The 16,776-nt window shown below is 54.9% G+C and overlaps 1 protein-coding gene across 7 annotated transcripts in view; it reads left to right on the top strand.

Annotated features, from left to right (window-relative positions):
* Positions 1-16,776, top strand: part of ZMIZ1 (zinc finger MIZ-type containing 1) — a 247,006-nt gene that overhangs the window by 216,091 nt on the left and 14,139 nt on the right. For 6 of the 7 annotated variants that reach the window (XM_060205252.1, XM_060205369.1, XM_060205178.1 and 3 more), the window contains 9 exons: positions 6,054-6,168; positions 6,951-7,168; positions 8,069-8,267; positions 9,166-9,456; positions 12,256-12,438; positions 13,345-13,422; positions 14,050-14,224; positions 14,631-14,772; positions 16,405-16,615. In XM_060205252.1, coding sequence (XP_060061235.1) covers positions 6,054-6,168; positions 6,951-7,168; positions 8,069-8,267; positions 9,166-9,456; positions 12,256-12,438; positions 13,345-13,422; positions 14,050-14,224; positions 14,631-14,772; positions 16,405-16,615 — 1,612 coding nt within the window. The remainder of the gene's footprint in view (positions 1-6,053; positions 6,169-6,950; positions 7,169-8,068; positions 8,268-9,165; positions 9,457-12,255; positions 12,439-13,344; positions 13,423-14,049; positions 14,225-14,630; positions 14,773-16,404; positions 16,616-16,776) is intronic. The other variant, XM_060205317.1, reaches the window with a different exon arrangement.

Genomic DNA, 16,776 nt, shown 5'->3' with positions numbered 1-16,776 from the left:
AAGATTGTCAGTGCAGATCCAAAGTTTGACCCCAAAGAATTCAGATACTTGAGTCACTTACCTGCAAGGCCTCCTTCTGTCATGCTCCTCAGTCACAGTTATTTCAAGTCCCCAGATCTTGGCCACTGTCATCAGGCCAGATGAGAATCAGTGGCTTGTCTTCTGGTGATGTCATGTCTTTCAGCATTGGGAGGAGGAGTGGGAGAGAAGCAGAGCATCCATCACTCTGACACATGATGCTAGAAACTGAACTCAGAACCTCTTGCCTGAGAGTCCAAAGCGTTAGCAACTAGACCACCTCCTCAGACACTTAATATTGTTTCTTAATTCTAGGGTTGAGGGGGAAAATGTGTAATTCAGAGCTTTTGTTTGTTTGTTTTTGTTTTTTATTTTGCCTCCAGGGTTATTGCTGGGGCTCAGTGTTGGCACTACGAATCCAGTGCTCCTGGAGGCCATTTCCCCCATTTTGTTGCACTCATTGTTATCGTTATTGTTGTTGTAGCCATTGATGTTGTTGTTGGACAGGACAGAGAGAAATTGAGAGAGGAGAGGAAGACAGAGGGGGAAAGAAAGATAGACACCTGCAGACCTGCTTCACCACCTATGAAGTGACCCCCCACACAAAGGTGGTGGCTCTACACAGGTGGGGAGCCGAGGGCTCGAACCGGGATCCCTATGCCAGTTCTTGCGCTTTGTGCCATGTATGCTTAACCCACTGCGCTACTGCCCGATCCCAAAGGTTTTTGTTTTTATTTTTATTTTGTTTTGTTGGTTTTTGTTTTTTTAAAAAAATATTTATTTTATTTATTTATTTCCTTTTGTTGCCCTTGTTGTTTTTTTATTGTTATAGTTGTTATTGTTGTTGTTGGATAGGACAGAGAGAAGTGGAGAGAGGAGGGGAAGACAGAGAGGAGGAGAGAAAGATAGACACCTGCAGACCTGCTTCACCGCTTGTGAAGCGACGCCCCTGCAGGTGGGGAGCCGGGGTTCGAACCGGGATCCTTATGCCGGTCCTTGTGCTTTGCGCTGCCTGCGCTTAACCCGCTGCACTACAGCCCGACTCCCGTTGTTTTTTGTTTTATCTGACTTTAATGAGAACTTATATAAAGTGTCTCATCTGGAGACACCATTTGGTTTCTCTCTGTAGACAGATTTTTGAGGACAAAGTTCATATCTCCTCAGTCCATTCTGGGTAGCTTCCCAAAGACACTCTCCCTCAGAGACCCAGGTTTTCATTTTCAAGTGTGTGTGTGTGTGTGTGTGTGTGTGTGTGTGTGTGTGTGTGTGTGTGTGTGTGTGTTGCAAGAGGATGACTAGAGCACTGCTCCACTGTAGCAGAAGGCAGTGCTGGAGCTCAGCCTGGCACCTCAGTCACATGTGTCCTGCGTTCTTAAGCGTGCTACACTTATTCTCAGAGGAATTCCTCTGAGCTCCCAGACCGCTCCTTTATTGCCATCATCTTTATGGAGGGGATGCCCCCTCACTAGACCCTAATCCTCCTGCAAAGCTCTGGCCCACTGGCAGCCTTGTTCTTGACAAATTCTGGGACCTCTGTGAGCCCCAGCTCCTCAGAGGTGGTTCTGATGATCTCACTTACAGAGATGAAACGAGCCCTTGATGGGGCCAGGCAGTAGCACATCTAGTAGAGTGCTTATGTTACAATGCACAAGGACCCCAGTTCAAGCCCCCGTTTAAGCCTCTGCAGGGAGGAAACTACATGAATAGTGAAGCAGTGCTGATAGATGTCTCTTTTTCTCACTCTTATCTCCCCTTCCCACTCAATTCCCGTCTCTATCCAAAATAAATACATTACATTAAATATTTGAATGAGCCCTTGGTGAAAGTCACTTCCCACAGTACCTGGTATTAACAGACCACCCAGTAAACCAAAGCAACAATAGTCAGAGCAGCCAGCGATCTGAGGGGTCCAGTTGTCCAACATATGGTCAGCTGACTGATTTGTCACTTCTGAGAAAAGGGCTGTAACCGTCCCATTTTGCAGATGAAGAAACTGAGGCTGAATAGCTTCTGCTTGCACCTTCCCTGGCAGGCTAGACCTTTCACTTCCTGGGTGCTGCCACCCTCCAGGCACTCACGGCGGCTGGGCAGCAGTCAGGTTTCTGAGTGGACACAGTAATTCATTCTTAGGCAGCCTCTGAGGGTAATGTTTCCCCCTGGTTTTCTGGGCCCTGGGGATGAGTGAAGATATCCTGCCATCCTTGGAGAATCTCAGGGTTCCTGGGGCAGAAGGAAAAAGACTGGAGGACTCTTGCTCAGACTCAGACCCAGGAATGTGAGGAGTGAGTGGGGCCTCGGCTGGATACGGCAAATGCTTCCTGGAGGAGGCAGCCTTTGGAGGAGTCGAGTGCTGCTGAGTCGCATGCTCGCCTCAGTGGGTGCAGAGCCTCCCAGTGTGTGAAGAGGTGCAGAGGTGGGGGAGCAGCTTCTGCAAACCCCTCAGGCTCCAGCCTCTGTAGGTACAGCAGGGTCCACAGGGCAGGTGTGGCTAGACAGCACTGTGGCATGAGATCGGGCCGTGCTAGGTTAACCCGGGTCTGCCCAGAAGCAGGCAGGGCTACTGAGAGTGTGACCTGTTGATCCAGGGATGTGGGTTCCCTTTGGACTTCATCCAGGTGTGGACAAGAGGAGGAAAAGGATTTCCAGTGGGCAGCACATAATGCCAGGGACCTCTGGCAGGAGCTGAGCACACCTGCTGGTTATCTGGTATTTGCCAGAGGAGGAAGGGACTCTCACAAGATCTCTCACCATCAATGAGGCCTTCTCCCAGACCCCCTCCCACCCCGGTGGGGCCAAAGACATTGGGGGGCCCCCTCCACCTTCCATGTCATTGTCTGAGTCTAGGCAGAGGCGTCTGCCAGGCTGACTGCCACTGAGGGCCTGTGGGGGTGGAAGCCTTCACTGTGACAGCAGAAGCCGTCTCCCCAGGACATGAGTCACAGCCTTGTCGGTGCAGCTGCCACTTCTGTGAGTGGGGGCAAGCCAGCCTCCAGACCTCCCCTCCATGCTGTGTGTCTGCCTAGCCCCAGAGCATGCACAGCCACACCGCCTTGAGCTCCCTGTGCATGTGTACATGCATGTTCCCACACACGCACACATGTGCACACATAGTAGGTGTGTCTGGGGCAAGCCTTCATTTTAACCGGAAGTGAGATGCCCTGTTTGAGAACATCAGCTGAGTCTGCTCCTCACTGAATTTGGGGTGCAGGGATGAAACAGGAAAGAGCCGGTTTCCACCAGCAAGGCCCACCCACAGAGTCACTCAGAGCTCTGGTACTAAGAAGTTTGTCATGGACCTGTGCCCTCTCCCACTGAGCTGGAACCTCCCCGCCTGAAGAGGGGCCCTGCAGGCCACTGGAGGCTCCCAGGGGACCTTGGCTTCCTGAGGCTGCCAGACATGTTCTAAAAGACCATTCATTCGCCTCAGCCAGAATTGTAGGGCAGCCTGGAAAGTTGCCCAGAGCCTGCAGGACAGAAGCTTTGGGGAGAGAAGGCAGACTCGGGCCTGACTTTTGCTTCATTAAATTGCAGGGGGTCGAGCCTAGTGGGGGTTGTATTGTTATATGGAAAACTGGGAAATGTTATGCATGTACAAACTATTGTATTCACTATCGGACGTAAACATTAACTCCCCAATAAAGAAATAAAAAAAAATGCAGGGGGTCCTCCTGGGTCTAGCCCAGCTACACCCAGGACAAGACCCCCCTGAAGGGGGAGGGCTCCTCTGCTAACTGACCTGCCAGCCCGGGGCCCCCAGTGACTCTCTTGGGGACTCTGAGGTTCTCGCAGCCCAGGTATGCCAAGGAGCAGACTCCACTTTCCTCCCCTCTGCTCCTCTACCCTGCCCATGTGTGCTGGGTTCCTGGGGGATGCAGAGTGTGAGCCATCTGCCAGCTCTGGCCAGTGTTCCTGGGCCTCACTGCTTCTGCTGACCCAGGACCTGCCTGGCCTGCAGGGAGGAGCAGGTGGACACACAGTAGAGCCGGGCTTCTTGAGCACCGCTCCTCTCCACCACCCCCCCATGTGGGCCTGCTGTTCTACACCCAAAACTATGAGTAATGCTCAAGTTTCACTCTCCAGCTAAGAAAACCTTGTGTGCAGTCTCCTGAGCCACGTTAGGCGGGCTCCCGAGGCTTGTGTGATTCACTCACTTGACTGAGACCCACAGTGGATGTATTCTTGTCTGCAAAGTCAAGTTCAAGGAGTGGCATTCATCCTGTTATGCGCTCCCACTTTACCATGTAACTGTCTGAATTCCTCACCCCTTCTCCTCACCCCATGTGGGTTCAGTGTCATGGCCAGCTCATGTTTCACGATCTGCACTCTGGAAACACTGAGCGTAGAGCCAGGGATGCCCATCTTATGCCCGTTTTACAGACAAGGAGACTGGATACAGACAGACTCCACACCTTTAGCCAGGGAGAGGTGGGTTTAGGACTTGTACACAGGGAACCAACCAAAGCCAGGACACTTGGAAAAGGGAAAGTAGCAGTAGCATGCCCCTCCCCCACCCCCCACAGGTTGGGACAGGCCCCTCCGAGACCCCTGAGCAAAGGCAGGAAAGAAGCCAGGGGCTGACCAAGCAGAGTGTCCAGGCAGAACGCCTCCCTCCTCCCCAGTACCCAGCAGTGCTGCCTTGCAGGCCTCACCTGTGGGGACGCTGTGGGCAGAGGTGGTACCAACGCTGTAGGGGCTCTGCCTTCTACTCTGCCTGAACTCACGTTGGGGACCTCTGTCAGAGGTGCTGGGAAGTCGATGTATATGGGGCTGGCTGTAGCAGAGTGAGGGAACCCAGCTCCCCAAAGTCTTCTTCATGCTGTGAGCCTGCTGGTCTCTGCCCTCCCTGGGGTGTACTGGACCTGTACTCCACCTGCACTGTGAATAACAGGAAGCTGTAATAGAACCCTAATTGTGTGCAGGGTGGGTGCTGGGCCTGAGGTCAAGTCCTCTTTTTTTTTATGTTTGTGGGTTCTTTGGGATATCTCCAGGTGGGGCCTGCTGGGTCCAGTGAGGACACTGGGGAGAAGCAGAGCAGTCAGGGCGTTGTGGGGAGACATGGCGGCCAATGGGGGCAAGTGGGGTATGGTGGGGTTAGCCAACAGGTAAATCATTCCTGTGTGTGCATTTGGACTTAGCCTTGTCAACACTGGGAGCCATGGATGGCCTTTGGCGGTGTCTTAGGCATTTGAAGGCGACTAGCTCAGTGACTTGTGCAGGAGCAATTGGGACGGAGTCAGAGAGGAAGCACCACAGGTCCAGATCAGAATAGAAGGGTGAGCACCTACTAAAAGGCCAATGGAGGTGGGGGGCGGGGCGGGCGGTAGCGCAGCGGGTTAAGCGCACGTGGCACAAAGCGCAAGAACCGGCATGAGGATCCCGGTTCGAGCCCCCGGCTCCCCACCTACAGGCAAGTCACTTCACAGGCGGTGAAGCAGGTCTGCAGGTGTCTATCTTTCTCCCCCCCCTTTCCCTCCTTTCTCCATTTCTCTCTGTCCTGTCCAACAACAATGACATCAATAACAACATCAATAACTACTACAACAACAAAAAACCAAGGACAACAAAAGGGAAAATAATTTTTTTTGAAAAAAGGCCAGTCAGCTGGACTGGGTGGGGAGAAAGGGGGCAGAGTGGAGACACAGATCTGGCAGGTCTTTTCTGGAAAGGGACCAGGAAGCTCCTAGGGGAAGCTGGCATGGGAGAGGTGATGGCAGCTTGAGTGTGGTTAAAGGAGAGATTCAGATGGAGTCTGCCATCCCTTCCTCTGTATAGCTGGTCTGTGGGGAGATGGATACAGGGGTCAGCTCCCCAGTGATGGGGGAGAGGGTCACTGTCTGTTGCCACATGCCTCACAGCCCTTTCAGGTTGGATACTGTATTTGGCCTGGGGTACCCTTAACCTGACTGCTAAGAGAGGCCCCTGGGCTTGGCCGGCTGAAGGCTGGAGAGCCTGGTTGGGGGTCACTGCCACCTGTAGTTATGTCTGCCAGTCCCTGAGGGTCTGTCCCCCTCTCTCCCCTCTGTCTTCCTCTGCAGTGATGGGTCCTTCCCCTACGACTCTGTCCCTTGGCAGCAGAACACCAACCAGCCTCCCGGCTCCCTGTCCGTGGTCACCACAGTTTGGGGAGTGACCAACACGTCCCAGAGCCAGGTAAGAGACTGACCTGTCCCCAACCACATCCCTTCCCAAACCTTTTGGTCACTGTGCCAACACCAGTCCTTCCTGCTGTCTCAGCTCTGCCCAGAATGGGAACACACCTGCCTTAGGTGTGTGCTGTCCCCCATGCTAGGGCCTTCAGGGAGCATGACCTCCATATGACAGGAAGCCAGGAGTTCTTCTCCAGCTTGTGTTTCCTTTGATGAACAGGAAAACCTTCTGCTCCAGTGTCTGGGCCCTTTGACTCTAGATGTCCTGGACTAGGTTTCAGAAAAGCTTGTCAAAACCCCTTATGTTTACCCACCAGTCACCTGCCTCTCACATTCATGACTTCCTCTGTCTTCCATCCCTTCATTTCTCATCTGCTGTGGCCCCCAGAAGGCTCAGGGCAGGTGACCACCCTGGAAACAACCACTGGACTATCTGTGGTCTCAGGCCACTGGGAGTGGCTCAGCCAGGATCCCACAGCCCTCCAGAGCAGTCAGGATGCCCGGTGCTTTCTCCACCTGCCCCAGGTGCAGCCCCCCCACCCCACCCCGGGAGGCACTGTCAGAGCAGCTCGGTCTCTCAGGATTCTCATTCCTTCCACTGCTCAATTCCAGGCTACATCTCTCTGATAGTGATTTGTACACTCCGCAGCAATCCATGCCCCCTTTCCTCTGTCTCCTTTCTGTCTCACTCTTTCTTCCAGCCCTCTCACCTCCACTTTCCTTCCCACCCCCCTCCATGCTACCTGGGTTACTGGCTTGGCTGACAACCCCTCTTTGTCCTCACAGGTCCTCGGGAACCCTATGGCCAATGCTAACAACCCCATGAATCCAGGCGGCAACCCCATGGCGTCGGGCATGACCACCAGTAACCCCGGCCTCAACTCCCCACAGTTTGCTGGGCAGCAGCAGCAGTTCTCTGCCAAGGCTGGCCCTGCTCAGTCCTACATCCAGCAGAGCATGTACGGCCGGCCTAACTATCCCGGCAGCGGGGGCTTTGGGGCCAGGTGAGCAGAGCCAACCCATACGGCGGCCCCATCCCCCTTCTCCATCCCCCCCCACATGCAGTTTAGACCCCCTTTCAAAAGCATGGGTTGGAGCTGCCTGTTGGATCAGCCGCCTCCCCCCCCCCCCCCCCCCCCCGTGGTGGACCAGACCAGACCTCAGTGGCTGCTGGAAGGTGCCGGGCTGGACAGCAACCCCACGGGCATAAAAGACTATGTTCTCATTTTCTTTTAAAGATTTTATTTATTAATTAATGAGAGGGATAGGAGAGAGAAAGAGACTTAGACATCTCTCTGCTACATGCGCTGCCAGGGATTGAACTTGGGACCTGTTGCTTAAGAGTTCAATACTTTCACCTCCCGGGCCTCAGGACTATGCTGTAATTCCTCAGAATGACCCTTCTCTGCCTCTCATCTTTGTTAAATTGCAAGACTTGGAGAGAACTGGATCAGGTCTGGAAGGGACCTGCAGGGTGTGAAGGCAGACTCTGAGTTCCTCTATCCCAGGGGAAGGAAGGAATGTGCAGGGAATCCTGGGAAACCACTTTAGGGCTGCGTGGTGTGGCATAGTTGCCCCGTCCTCCTCTGTTGTCATGCACTGTCCAGGTGTTGCTCCTAAGCCTCACCCCTCCCCAGCTATCAGGTGACGGAGGGCTTTTTAGTCTCACACCTGTGAGGACCTAGCCAGGACTCCAGGAACCCAGCAACTTGGTAGCAAATGGCTGCCAACCCCCAGGAGAGCCAGATCCTTTTGGGGCTTTGAATCTAGGCACTTCCCCATCTGCCAACTGGGGGCAGGAGTGCCTGGTACAGCCGTGTCCTCTCCCTTCCAGCCCAGGAACCCGTGATGGGTTTATCTTTGGGCCTAGGCAGTAGCTAATGCTTCCATTCTCTCCCTCACAGTTACCCTGGGGGTCCTAATGCCCCCGCAGGCATGGGTATCCCTCCGCACACCAGGCCGCCTGCTGACTTCACTCAGCCGGCTGCTGCCGCTGCAGCAGCTGCAGTGGCAGCAGCAGCAGCCACGGCCACGGCCACGGCCACAGCCACTGTGGCCGCCTTGCAGGAGACACAGAATAAGGATATAAACCAGTATGGACCGGTAAGAGCCCCCACTAGTCTGGCCAGACAGGCAGCCATGGAGGATCAGAGAATTAGGGTGTTGGTGCTTGCGGGGGCTTGTGTGCTGGGAGGGAGCTAGCTGGCACTGCCAGTAAGGGCGTGTGTGGGATACGCTTGTGGCAGCCTGATTGGGTGTGGTGGGCTTGGGAGGGCTGGTGTTTGTTCAGCATGAGTTGGTGGCTTGTGTGTGTTTGCATTTGGAGAAAGGTTCCCTGCTGCTGTTCACTGAAGAGGTGGACTCAATATCTAAAATTAGCCTTGTCACCAGCCTGCCCTCCAGGTGGCTTATGAGGGCCAGTAGTTTCCCTGTCCAGCCTGTCTGTGGGTCCTGCCCGGTACCCAGCACTGTTCCCCTGACCTAAGTAGGATGGGTAGGGGTGAGGGCTGTTCCCATAGCAATTCAGGACAGGTGTGGAAGGGGCGGATGGGCTGCAGGATGAGGACAGGTGGGCAGAGCAGTGGTGGGAGCTGGCGCCTACCCCATCAAGCTTTGTGGGTAGAGGACATGCCTTCACTGGCCAGGACCCAGGCCACTGGCGGGTTTTCAGACAGGGTCCTGCCTCCTGCCTCCAGCCTCCCTCCTCTCATGCCTCTCCTACCCCTCTCCCTCTTCCTGGTTCTCTGCCTGCCTTCCTGGAAATGCTGCCTGTGCATTGGAGTGACCCCACCCACCCCTAACACCGCCCCCTCCCTGCATCTTTCCTGTGTGACCTGCAGAGGGCAGCAACGGGCCAAGATGGCCGTGGTCCCTTGGGACCGGAAGCTGTATTGGGGAAAATGCACCCTTCACACACAACCCGTCCCTTCACCCTTCCGTCCCCGCACTTTCAATGCATGTGGCATTTTATTCTTTTTTTTTTTTTCTTCTCCTGTTGAAGGTCTGTTCCTCTTTCCAGATGGGTCCCACCCAGCCGTATAACAGCCAATTCATGAACCAGCCCGGGCCGCGGGGCCCTGCCTCCATGGGGGGCAGCATGAACCCTGCAAGCATGGCGGCTGGCATGACACCCTCTGGGATGAGCGGCCCACCCATGGGCATGAACCAGCCCCGGCCGCCTGGCATCAGCCCCTTTGGCACACATGGGCAGCGGATGCCCCAGCAGACCTACCCAGGCCCCCGGCCCCAGTCCCTCCCCATTCAGAGCCTAAAGAGGCCATACCCGGGAGAGGTGAGTATGACCATGGGCCCCATGGGAGGTGGGCTGAACCTGGGGCTCAAAGCTACAGGGATTGTGCTGCATTGTGGAAAAGGCACAGGGTCACTTTCAGAAAAGTTGGACACGGAGGGAGAGCCTTCAGAGTCACATGCTCCTGGCTTGAGATCAGCCCTGCTAGTTCCTGGGTGGACAGAAGACTTGGGGCAAGTCATGGGCACCACCAAGAGTCTCCACTTTCTCATTTGTAAATGAGACTGAAGGTGCAACCCAGGTCCTCCCTGGTCTGCTCTGCTGGAGAGGCCTGAATGAGGGGGCTTTCATTCAGTGGGGTGGGGGAGGGAGGGGACCTGCAGACCTTGAGCCAGATGGGACAGTCCTTGGCTCCAACAGGAACTGAGTGACTCCAGATAAGAACTAAACCTTGAGTTCACATTCCTCCCGGCGACTGGAGGCTTCTTCCTACCCCTCTGAGAGAGAGAAAGGAGACACAGCCCTGTAAACATCTTGGCTCTGCATGTGGGAGAAGTGACTAGCTGGTAGACAGTGAGTCTCCTAGGGCTCAGCCACCTCAACAGCCAGCTGCTGTGTCGAGAGCAACACTGCTTGTTGGGCTGCTCTGCCAGATTAGCCTGGGCATTGGTGAAGATTTAGGGAAGTAAAACCCACACCCCCTGCCCTCCGGTAACAGACAGTTAGAAGGAAAGCTAAGGTTTAAAGGGAAACTCTCCAGTAAATGATGCGCAGGAAGGGCTGGATGTCTGAGGTCAGAGGAGGAGGAGGCCTTCCTGGAAGGGCCTTCCATAAGCACCTGGGAAATGTCTTGGCGAGTAAGTGCCTGTCTGGGTAAGGGTGCAGTCCACCGCAGAATGCACAGGGACCCAGACCGCTGGCCAGTGCACGGCCTTCAGGAAGCCTGCCTTGGTCTCATCTGCACAGAGCCCCTTCCGGAGCTATGCCCCTGAGCACTCCACTTGGACCCTGTGCTTGGTTCAGCTTCTCCCATGTCTGTCTCCAACCTTCAGCCCAAAGACTCTTGATAGTCTATGAGCCCCTCCCTGGCTCAGATATGATGGGGGAACTGCCCAGGAGCCACGGTCAAGTCGTGAGCCTTCCCCTGGCTAGGACCAGACATGCACACTATCCCCGAGGCACTGGCCATGCTGAAAGGATTTGGAACTGCTGGCCCACACTTGCATGCTCTCCATCTAGGTCCTGGGCCTTCAGCCCTTTCTCTGCTCAGACTCCTGGCCTCCCTGACTGGGCTAGGGGTACAGCTGCAGAGCTTCTCGAACCCCCAGGAGGAGCTTATGGGAGAGGCAGCAGAGTTTCGTTTGCTTGGCATCAGTCCTGCACCTGCCCACTGTACTGCTTGCTCCCTGGCTCCAGCCAACCCTGAAGGTGCTCCATTCTCTGTACTCAGTCATCCCTTTTACAGAATGCTCATGTGACCCAGCAACATGGTCTGGGCTGTGACACTGCCTGGCCTGACCTTAGCCGTGGGGCCGGGGCTGGAGTCAGGTCACCTGTCTGGCACAGGACCCCCTCTCACGCACCTCCACCTCCACCTCCACCACACCAGTGATGCAGTGAGAGTCTCCCTGTCACACAGAGCAGCCTGTGTGACAGCAGCAGGAGTAGACACCACTCTTCAGGGCAGACACAGATTTCTCCATCCTTTCCCACCTGCAGGTCCAGAGCTCTTTTGTCAAACAAATGTTTATTAAGGGCCTGTTCAGGTTCGAGCCCCTGGCTCCCCACCTGCAGGGGAGTCGTTTCACAGGTGGTGAGGCAGGTCTGCAGGTATCTATCTTTTTCTCCCCGTCTCTGTCTTCTCCTCCTCTCTCCATTTCTCTCTGTCCTATCCAACAACGACGACATCAATAACTACAACCACAATAAAAAACAAGGGCAACAAAAGGGAAAATAAAATTTAAAACAAAGAGGTAAAAAGAGCCTGTCCATTGTCAGACATTGGACACAGCTGTCTCCTACACCTCTGAGCCTGGAGATGCTTATTAAGAAAGATGCTTACTGGGGCCAGGGGCACCCAGTTAAGTGCACATATTATTACCATGTGCGAGGACCCAGGTTTGAGTCCCCACTCCCTGCCTGCAGCTTCACGATTGGTGGAGCAGGTTTGCAGGTGTCTCTCTTCCTCTCTCCCTCTCCCCTCTCAAATTTCTGTCTGTCCTGTCTCATAAAAATGGAAAGAAAGATGTTTACTACACTAGGAGTTTCAACAGGAAAGAAACTACTGACTCCTCCACCCCCTCACCCCCTGGACATAAAGGCTTAGGGTATCTGGGCAGTAGGTGGCCCTGAGGGTCACCTCATCTTCTAGGCGGAAGCAGGAGTGAGTGGTGTGTGTTCGCGCCTCTCTGAGCCAACTCCTCTCCTCTCTCCCCTGGTGCTGGCCTGGCTCTTCCAGCCTCTTCAAGGATGCAGAGAGACATGCAGGGACTGTGTCCCCAATTCCGCCTCAGGAGGGGTCACGGAAGGCAGCACTTCCGGTGGTGCACCCTGTTGTCTGCATCCCCTGTCACTTACTGAGCACCGAGAGAGACATGGAGCGTGGAGCATTGGGAAAGACTGTTTTTTGAGGATGTAGCCTACAAGCTAGACACATGCTTTATGTCGGAGCAAGAAGGGGCCTTCCCGACACTATGGTCCAGCCTCTCCTTCCTGGGGTGAGAGAGTGTTTCCTGGGTGAGAGGCAGTGGGGAAAAGAGCAGGACAGTTCTATCATTCTGATGGGCATTTTGGCTCTGTGATGCTGACGGCCTCTCTCCTCTCTTGCCTTTGCCTCCACAGCCCAACTATGGAAACCAGCAATATGGACCAAACAGTCAATTCCCCACCCAGCCAGGCCAGTACCCCACCCCTAACCCACCAAGGCCACTCACCTCTCCCAACTACCCCGGGCAGAGGATGCCCAGCCAGCCGAGTACCGGGCAGTACCCACCCCCCACGGTCAACATGGGGCAGTATTATAAGGTGAGTCCCTCACATCCCCGCTTCTACCTGTGTCATCTTGGCCCCATGTGTTCCTTGAAGTCCCCAGAGAACAGCAGAGGACTTCTGAGGGTCTCTTTGTATGCTTAAAGCTATGCACTTGGCAACCAGAACATCAGACTGGCTTGTCTTACTTCCTGTTTTCATGGGCCTCAGACATCAGTTTTCTTTCTTTCATTTATGGTGCAGGTGAAAGAAAGGAAACACAGTTTCAGAAGGAAAAACACCCACCTGATACAGCAGCATCTAAACTGCCCCCCTCCCCCACATGTGGACCCGGGCATGCTCTATACAGATGTTGTTTCTCGCACTGTGATCCCAGAGCTGTCTCTTGACACAAACTCCTAAGCAAGCTCCTCACTGTGACGGCGCCCCTGTGGTTTCCACTTTCCGTGGCTGCCTGCCATTTCTCTAAGATAATCACACTGGATTTTATCTTTCTGCTTCCCTTTCTGTTGGACTTCTGAGTCACTTCTGATTTCTTTCTTTCTTTCTTTTACTTTGGAAATAACACAATGACAGCTGTCTTCAGGCACACAACCTCTCCCCTTCTTCTTTGCAAAAGCACATGCTCAGGAGTGCAGAGGACTCTGGAAATATTGTACATTTATTTGCCAAGGAATCATGCCAGCTTACATGACCACCTGCCTCGTGGGTTTACTATGCTTTGCTGCAACTTCAGCTCACTAGGTGTTGCTATTTTTGTAAGATGCCTTTGCTAAATGAATAGCTTTGGGCAGAGAGAGGCAAAATAATGTCCCTAGGAGGTGAACTGCTCTCTCCCACTCCACCCTCTTCATTGGCCCCTGTCCTCCTGGCAGCGATTTCGATGGGGCAGGGAGGGGGCAGCAGACTTCCACCATGACGACATTTCCCTTGTTTTAACAGCCAGAGCAGTTTAATGGACAAAACAACACCTTCTCCGGAAGCAGCTACAGCAACTACAGCCAAGGGAATGTCAACAGGGTGTGTTCCCATTTCCATCCTGGGGATTACAGCACACGTGTGTTTCTTTGTATCTCAGGGCTCTCCCTGTTCCTGCTCCAACTCCTGTGAATGTCAGTGGGGCCCAGAGGAAAGGAGCTCGAATAGAGAACCCACTGCTCTGGGTGGGCAGACCAGGGGCAATTACAGACCTGGCTAGTCCCAGAAGAAAGCAAAGCAGAAGGACTAAGAGAGGAAGGGAAAGGGACTCCAGTTCTGTCTGGGCTTTCTGGTAGTACGGGTTCAGGGTGGAGTGTGGTGGAATTAGGATGTGGGCAGCAAGAGGCTTGGGCTTGCTCCTGGCTGCCCTCTCCTCTCTTCCCAGGGTTATTTTAGACATGGCCCCCATCACCCTGAGTGTGTGTTCCCATTTGTCAAGTGAATGGGTGGTCCTGACTGATGCTGGAGGAGCTCAGTGGTGCTGTGACTCAAGTGAAAGATGGGGAACTGCAGTGACACCTCTGGGGTGGGGGTGGGGGAGTCTTCTCCCAGTAGAGAGTAAGTTCTTAGCCCTAGACCCTGGGGTGGGCAGGGTACACATCCACAGTCATGGGCCTTCCCTGTCCTGATGACCTCATAACCCAAATGTGCTTTCTCTTACCCCTCCAGCCTCCCAGGCCGGTTCCTGTGGCAAATTACCCCCACTCACCTGTTCCAGGGAACCCCACGCCCCCCATGACTCCCGGGAGCAGCATTCCCCCATACCTCTCCCCCAGCCAAGATGTTAAGCCCCCTTTTCCACCTGACATCAAGCCAAATATGAGCGCTCTGCCGCCACCCCCAGGTAAGTACCCCCCCTCCTCATCCCTCTGTCTGGCCAGCTATGGGGCCGGGAAGTCTGACTGCCCATGAGGGCTGGACATGTGGAAAGGCTGGGGGGCTTGAGAGTGAGGAAGGTCTGCCTGGGTATAAGATATGGGCTGGGGCTCCTGGGGGCCCAGTGCACCCCAACGTGAGGCTGGAGTGCCAGGTAGTTCCTGTTTGTGAAAGAGTACTGGGAGGAGGCACTGGGGTTTCTAGAGCAGGGAGCAGGTGGGAGAGCAGGGGGCTGAGTGGGGCATGGGGGCTGTTGGGGTGTCATCTGGTGGACCAGAAAGAGCAGCAGACCCCCGGTGTGCACTTGCCTATACACGCCTGTGCCCAGAGTGAATGTCCGGAGGCGGACTCATCCCACCCCTCTCCCCACCCAGCCAACCACAATGACGAGCTGCGGCTCACCTTTCCCGTGCGGGATGGTGTGGTGCTGGAGCCCTTCCGCCTGGAGCACAACCTGGCCGTCAGCAACCACGTCTTTCACCTGCGGCCCACAGTCCATCAGACTCTGATGTGGAGGTGAGTGCTAGGGCGGGATGGGGGAGACATCCCTGGGCCAGGCCCAGTTCCAGAGAGGTGTCTGCCTACCACCTTGGCCTGCTCAGCACCACTGGCTGGGCCCTGCTCTCTGCAAAGCCTGGGGACTGGTATGGGAACCCGCAGGCACACGAGAGAGAGGGTGCCTCAGTTCAACGGTCACAGACAGGGAGCAGCTGTCATCCTCCCCCCAATCCTAAGCAAGGGTCCTGAGTCACAGCTAGAGAAAGGCTAGTTCAGATCAAAAGGGTGATAAGGAAGGTTTTCCAGTAGAACCTGAGTTGGCAGCAGGGAGCATGGCTTCTGCCCAGAGCCAGAGGACCAGGGCCTATCAGACCCTGCAGACAATTCCTGCAGAGCTTGCAAGCTGGCCACCAGGTGGAGCTGCCCAAATACTGAGCTGTGCTGGGTGTGTGTGTGTGTGTGTGTCTGTGTGTGTGTGTGTGTGTGTGTGTCTGTGTGTGTCTGTGTCTGTGTAGGGGCCAGTTACCCCCTGCCAGACTCTGCCCAGCCTGCCCCACCTTCTGCACCTGACTTCCTTTCATTTTGTGAGTGGGCAGTAAGGAAGCTGAAGCAGGACCAAGCAGTGGTGCATCTGGTTAAGCCCACACATTACAATGCACAAGGACCAGGGTTCAAGCCCCTGGTCCCCACCTGTAGGAGGAAGGCTTCACAAGTGGTGAAGTAAAGCTTCAGTTGTCTGTCTCTTTCCCTCTCTATCTTCCCCTCCCCTCTCAGTTTCTATCAAGTAATAAGTAAATAAAATTAAAAAATAAAAAGATTAAAGTGAGGAAACTGAAGCCAGAGGAATGAATTCTCTTGGGAGAGTGCTCACAGCCAGTGAGGGGCAGTGTTCATAGGTGGCAGAAGCCCTGGAATCCCCACCCTCCGTCTTTCTCCCTCTGGCAGGACTTGCACTGTCTTTGCTGTGTCTGTGACTAGAGCCCCTCAGGTGCCCACAGGGGCACGAGGGGGATCTGAACTGCACACATGCACACACATCCTATCCCCTGTCTCCACCATACCAGAGACCTGAGACAGCTGTGATGGGCTTGAGAGCACAGAAGTTCAGACACTTAGGCAGGGAGGTGCAGAGACCCCTGCTCCCCCTCCCTGCTCTGTGAGTGCCCTCACTCGGGAGGCCCTCGGTGGCCCCGCTGCCTGGCCGTACTTTGTTTGCAAGTAGACACAGACCTTTCAGTACTAGGCCGTTGGGGTCCATGCAGGGTCAGTGCCGGCAAAACTGAACCAGAAGCAGCCCCAACCTGGGAATGGGCATAGCCAGCCTCCCAGCTTGTCACATTAGTACCTGTCTTTTTTCATGCCTCTGTCTCTGTCCCTGGAGGACAGAGGGATGGGGAGATCACAGCTCAGCCATGGGATATGGCTGGTTGAACAGGGTAGAGTGATATGGAGGCAGTTGGGCTCTAGGGGTGTGTTTGACTAGAATGAGGGTGGGGGGAGGAGTCCCAGAGTGAGAGGGGAGTATTTCGGGATGCTGGGGGAACCATTGTGGCCCAGGACAGGGACCTAAGGGGTCTGTGGTGAGTGAGAGGCATGACTGGCACTGTGGAAGCCCCTTCACAGAGCCAGCCTAAACCTCCCTGTCCTCAGGTCTGACCTGGAGCTGCAGTTCAAGTGCTACCACCACGAGGACCGGCAGATGAACACCAACTGGCCAGCCTCGGTGCAGGTCAGCGTCAACGCCACACCCCTTACAATCGAGCGCGGCGACAACAAGACCTCCCACAAGCCCCTGCACCTCAAACACGTGTGCCAGCCGGGCCGCAACACCATCCAGATCACCGTCACGGCCTGCTGCTGTGTGAGTGTGCCAGTGGGGTGGGGAAAAAGCTGAGCTGAGTCTTTGGGCCCCCCATGGCCCCGGAAGTGAACCTTCAGGAACACCCCCTCCAGAAATTCACAGGCTTTCCCCCAAGTCTGTAGAATATAGTTCAGACCCCAGCGTGCCTCCAAAATGTCCTT

Source organism: Erinaceus europaeus, chromosome 1 (assembly GCF_950295315.1).
Source record: "Erinaceus europaeus chromosome 1, mEriEur2.1, whole genome shotgun sequence".
Taxonomy (NCBI): Eukaryota; Metazoa; Chordata; class Mammalia; order Eulipotyphla; family Erinaceidae; genus Erinaceus; species Erinaceus europaeus.
The sequence above is the reverse complement of the archived record's forward strand: the minus strand, read 5'-3'. Positions and strand labels throughout refer to the sequence as shown.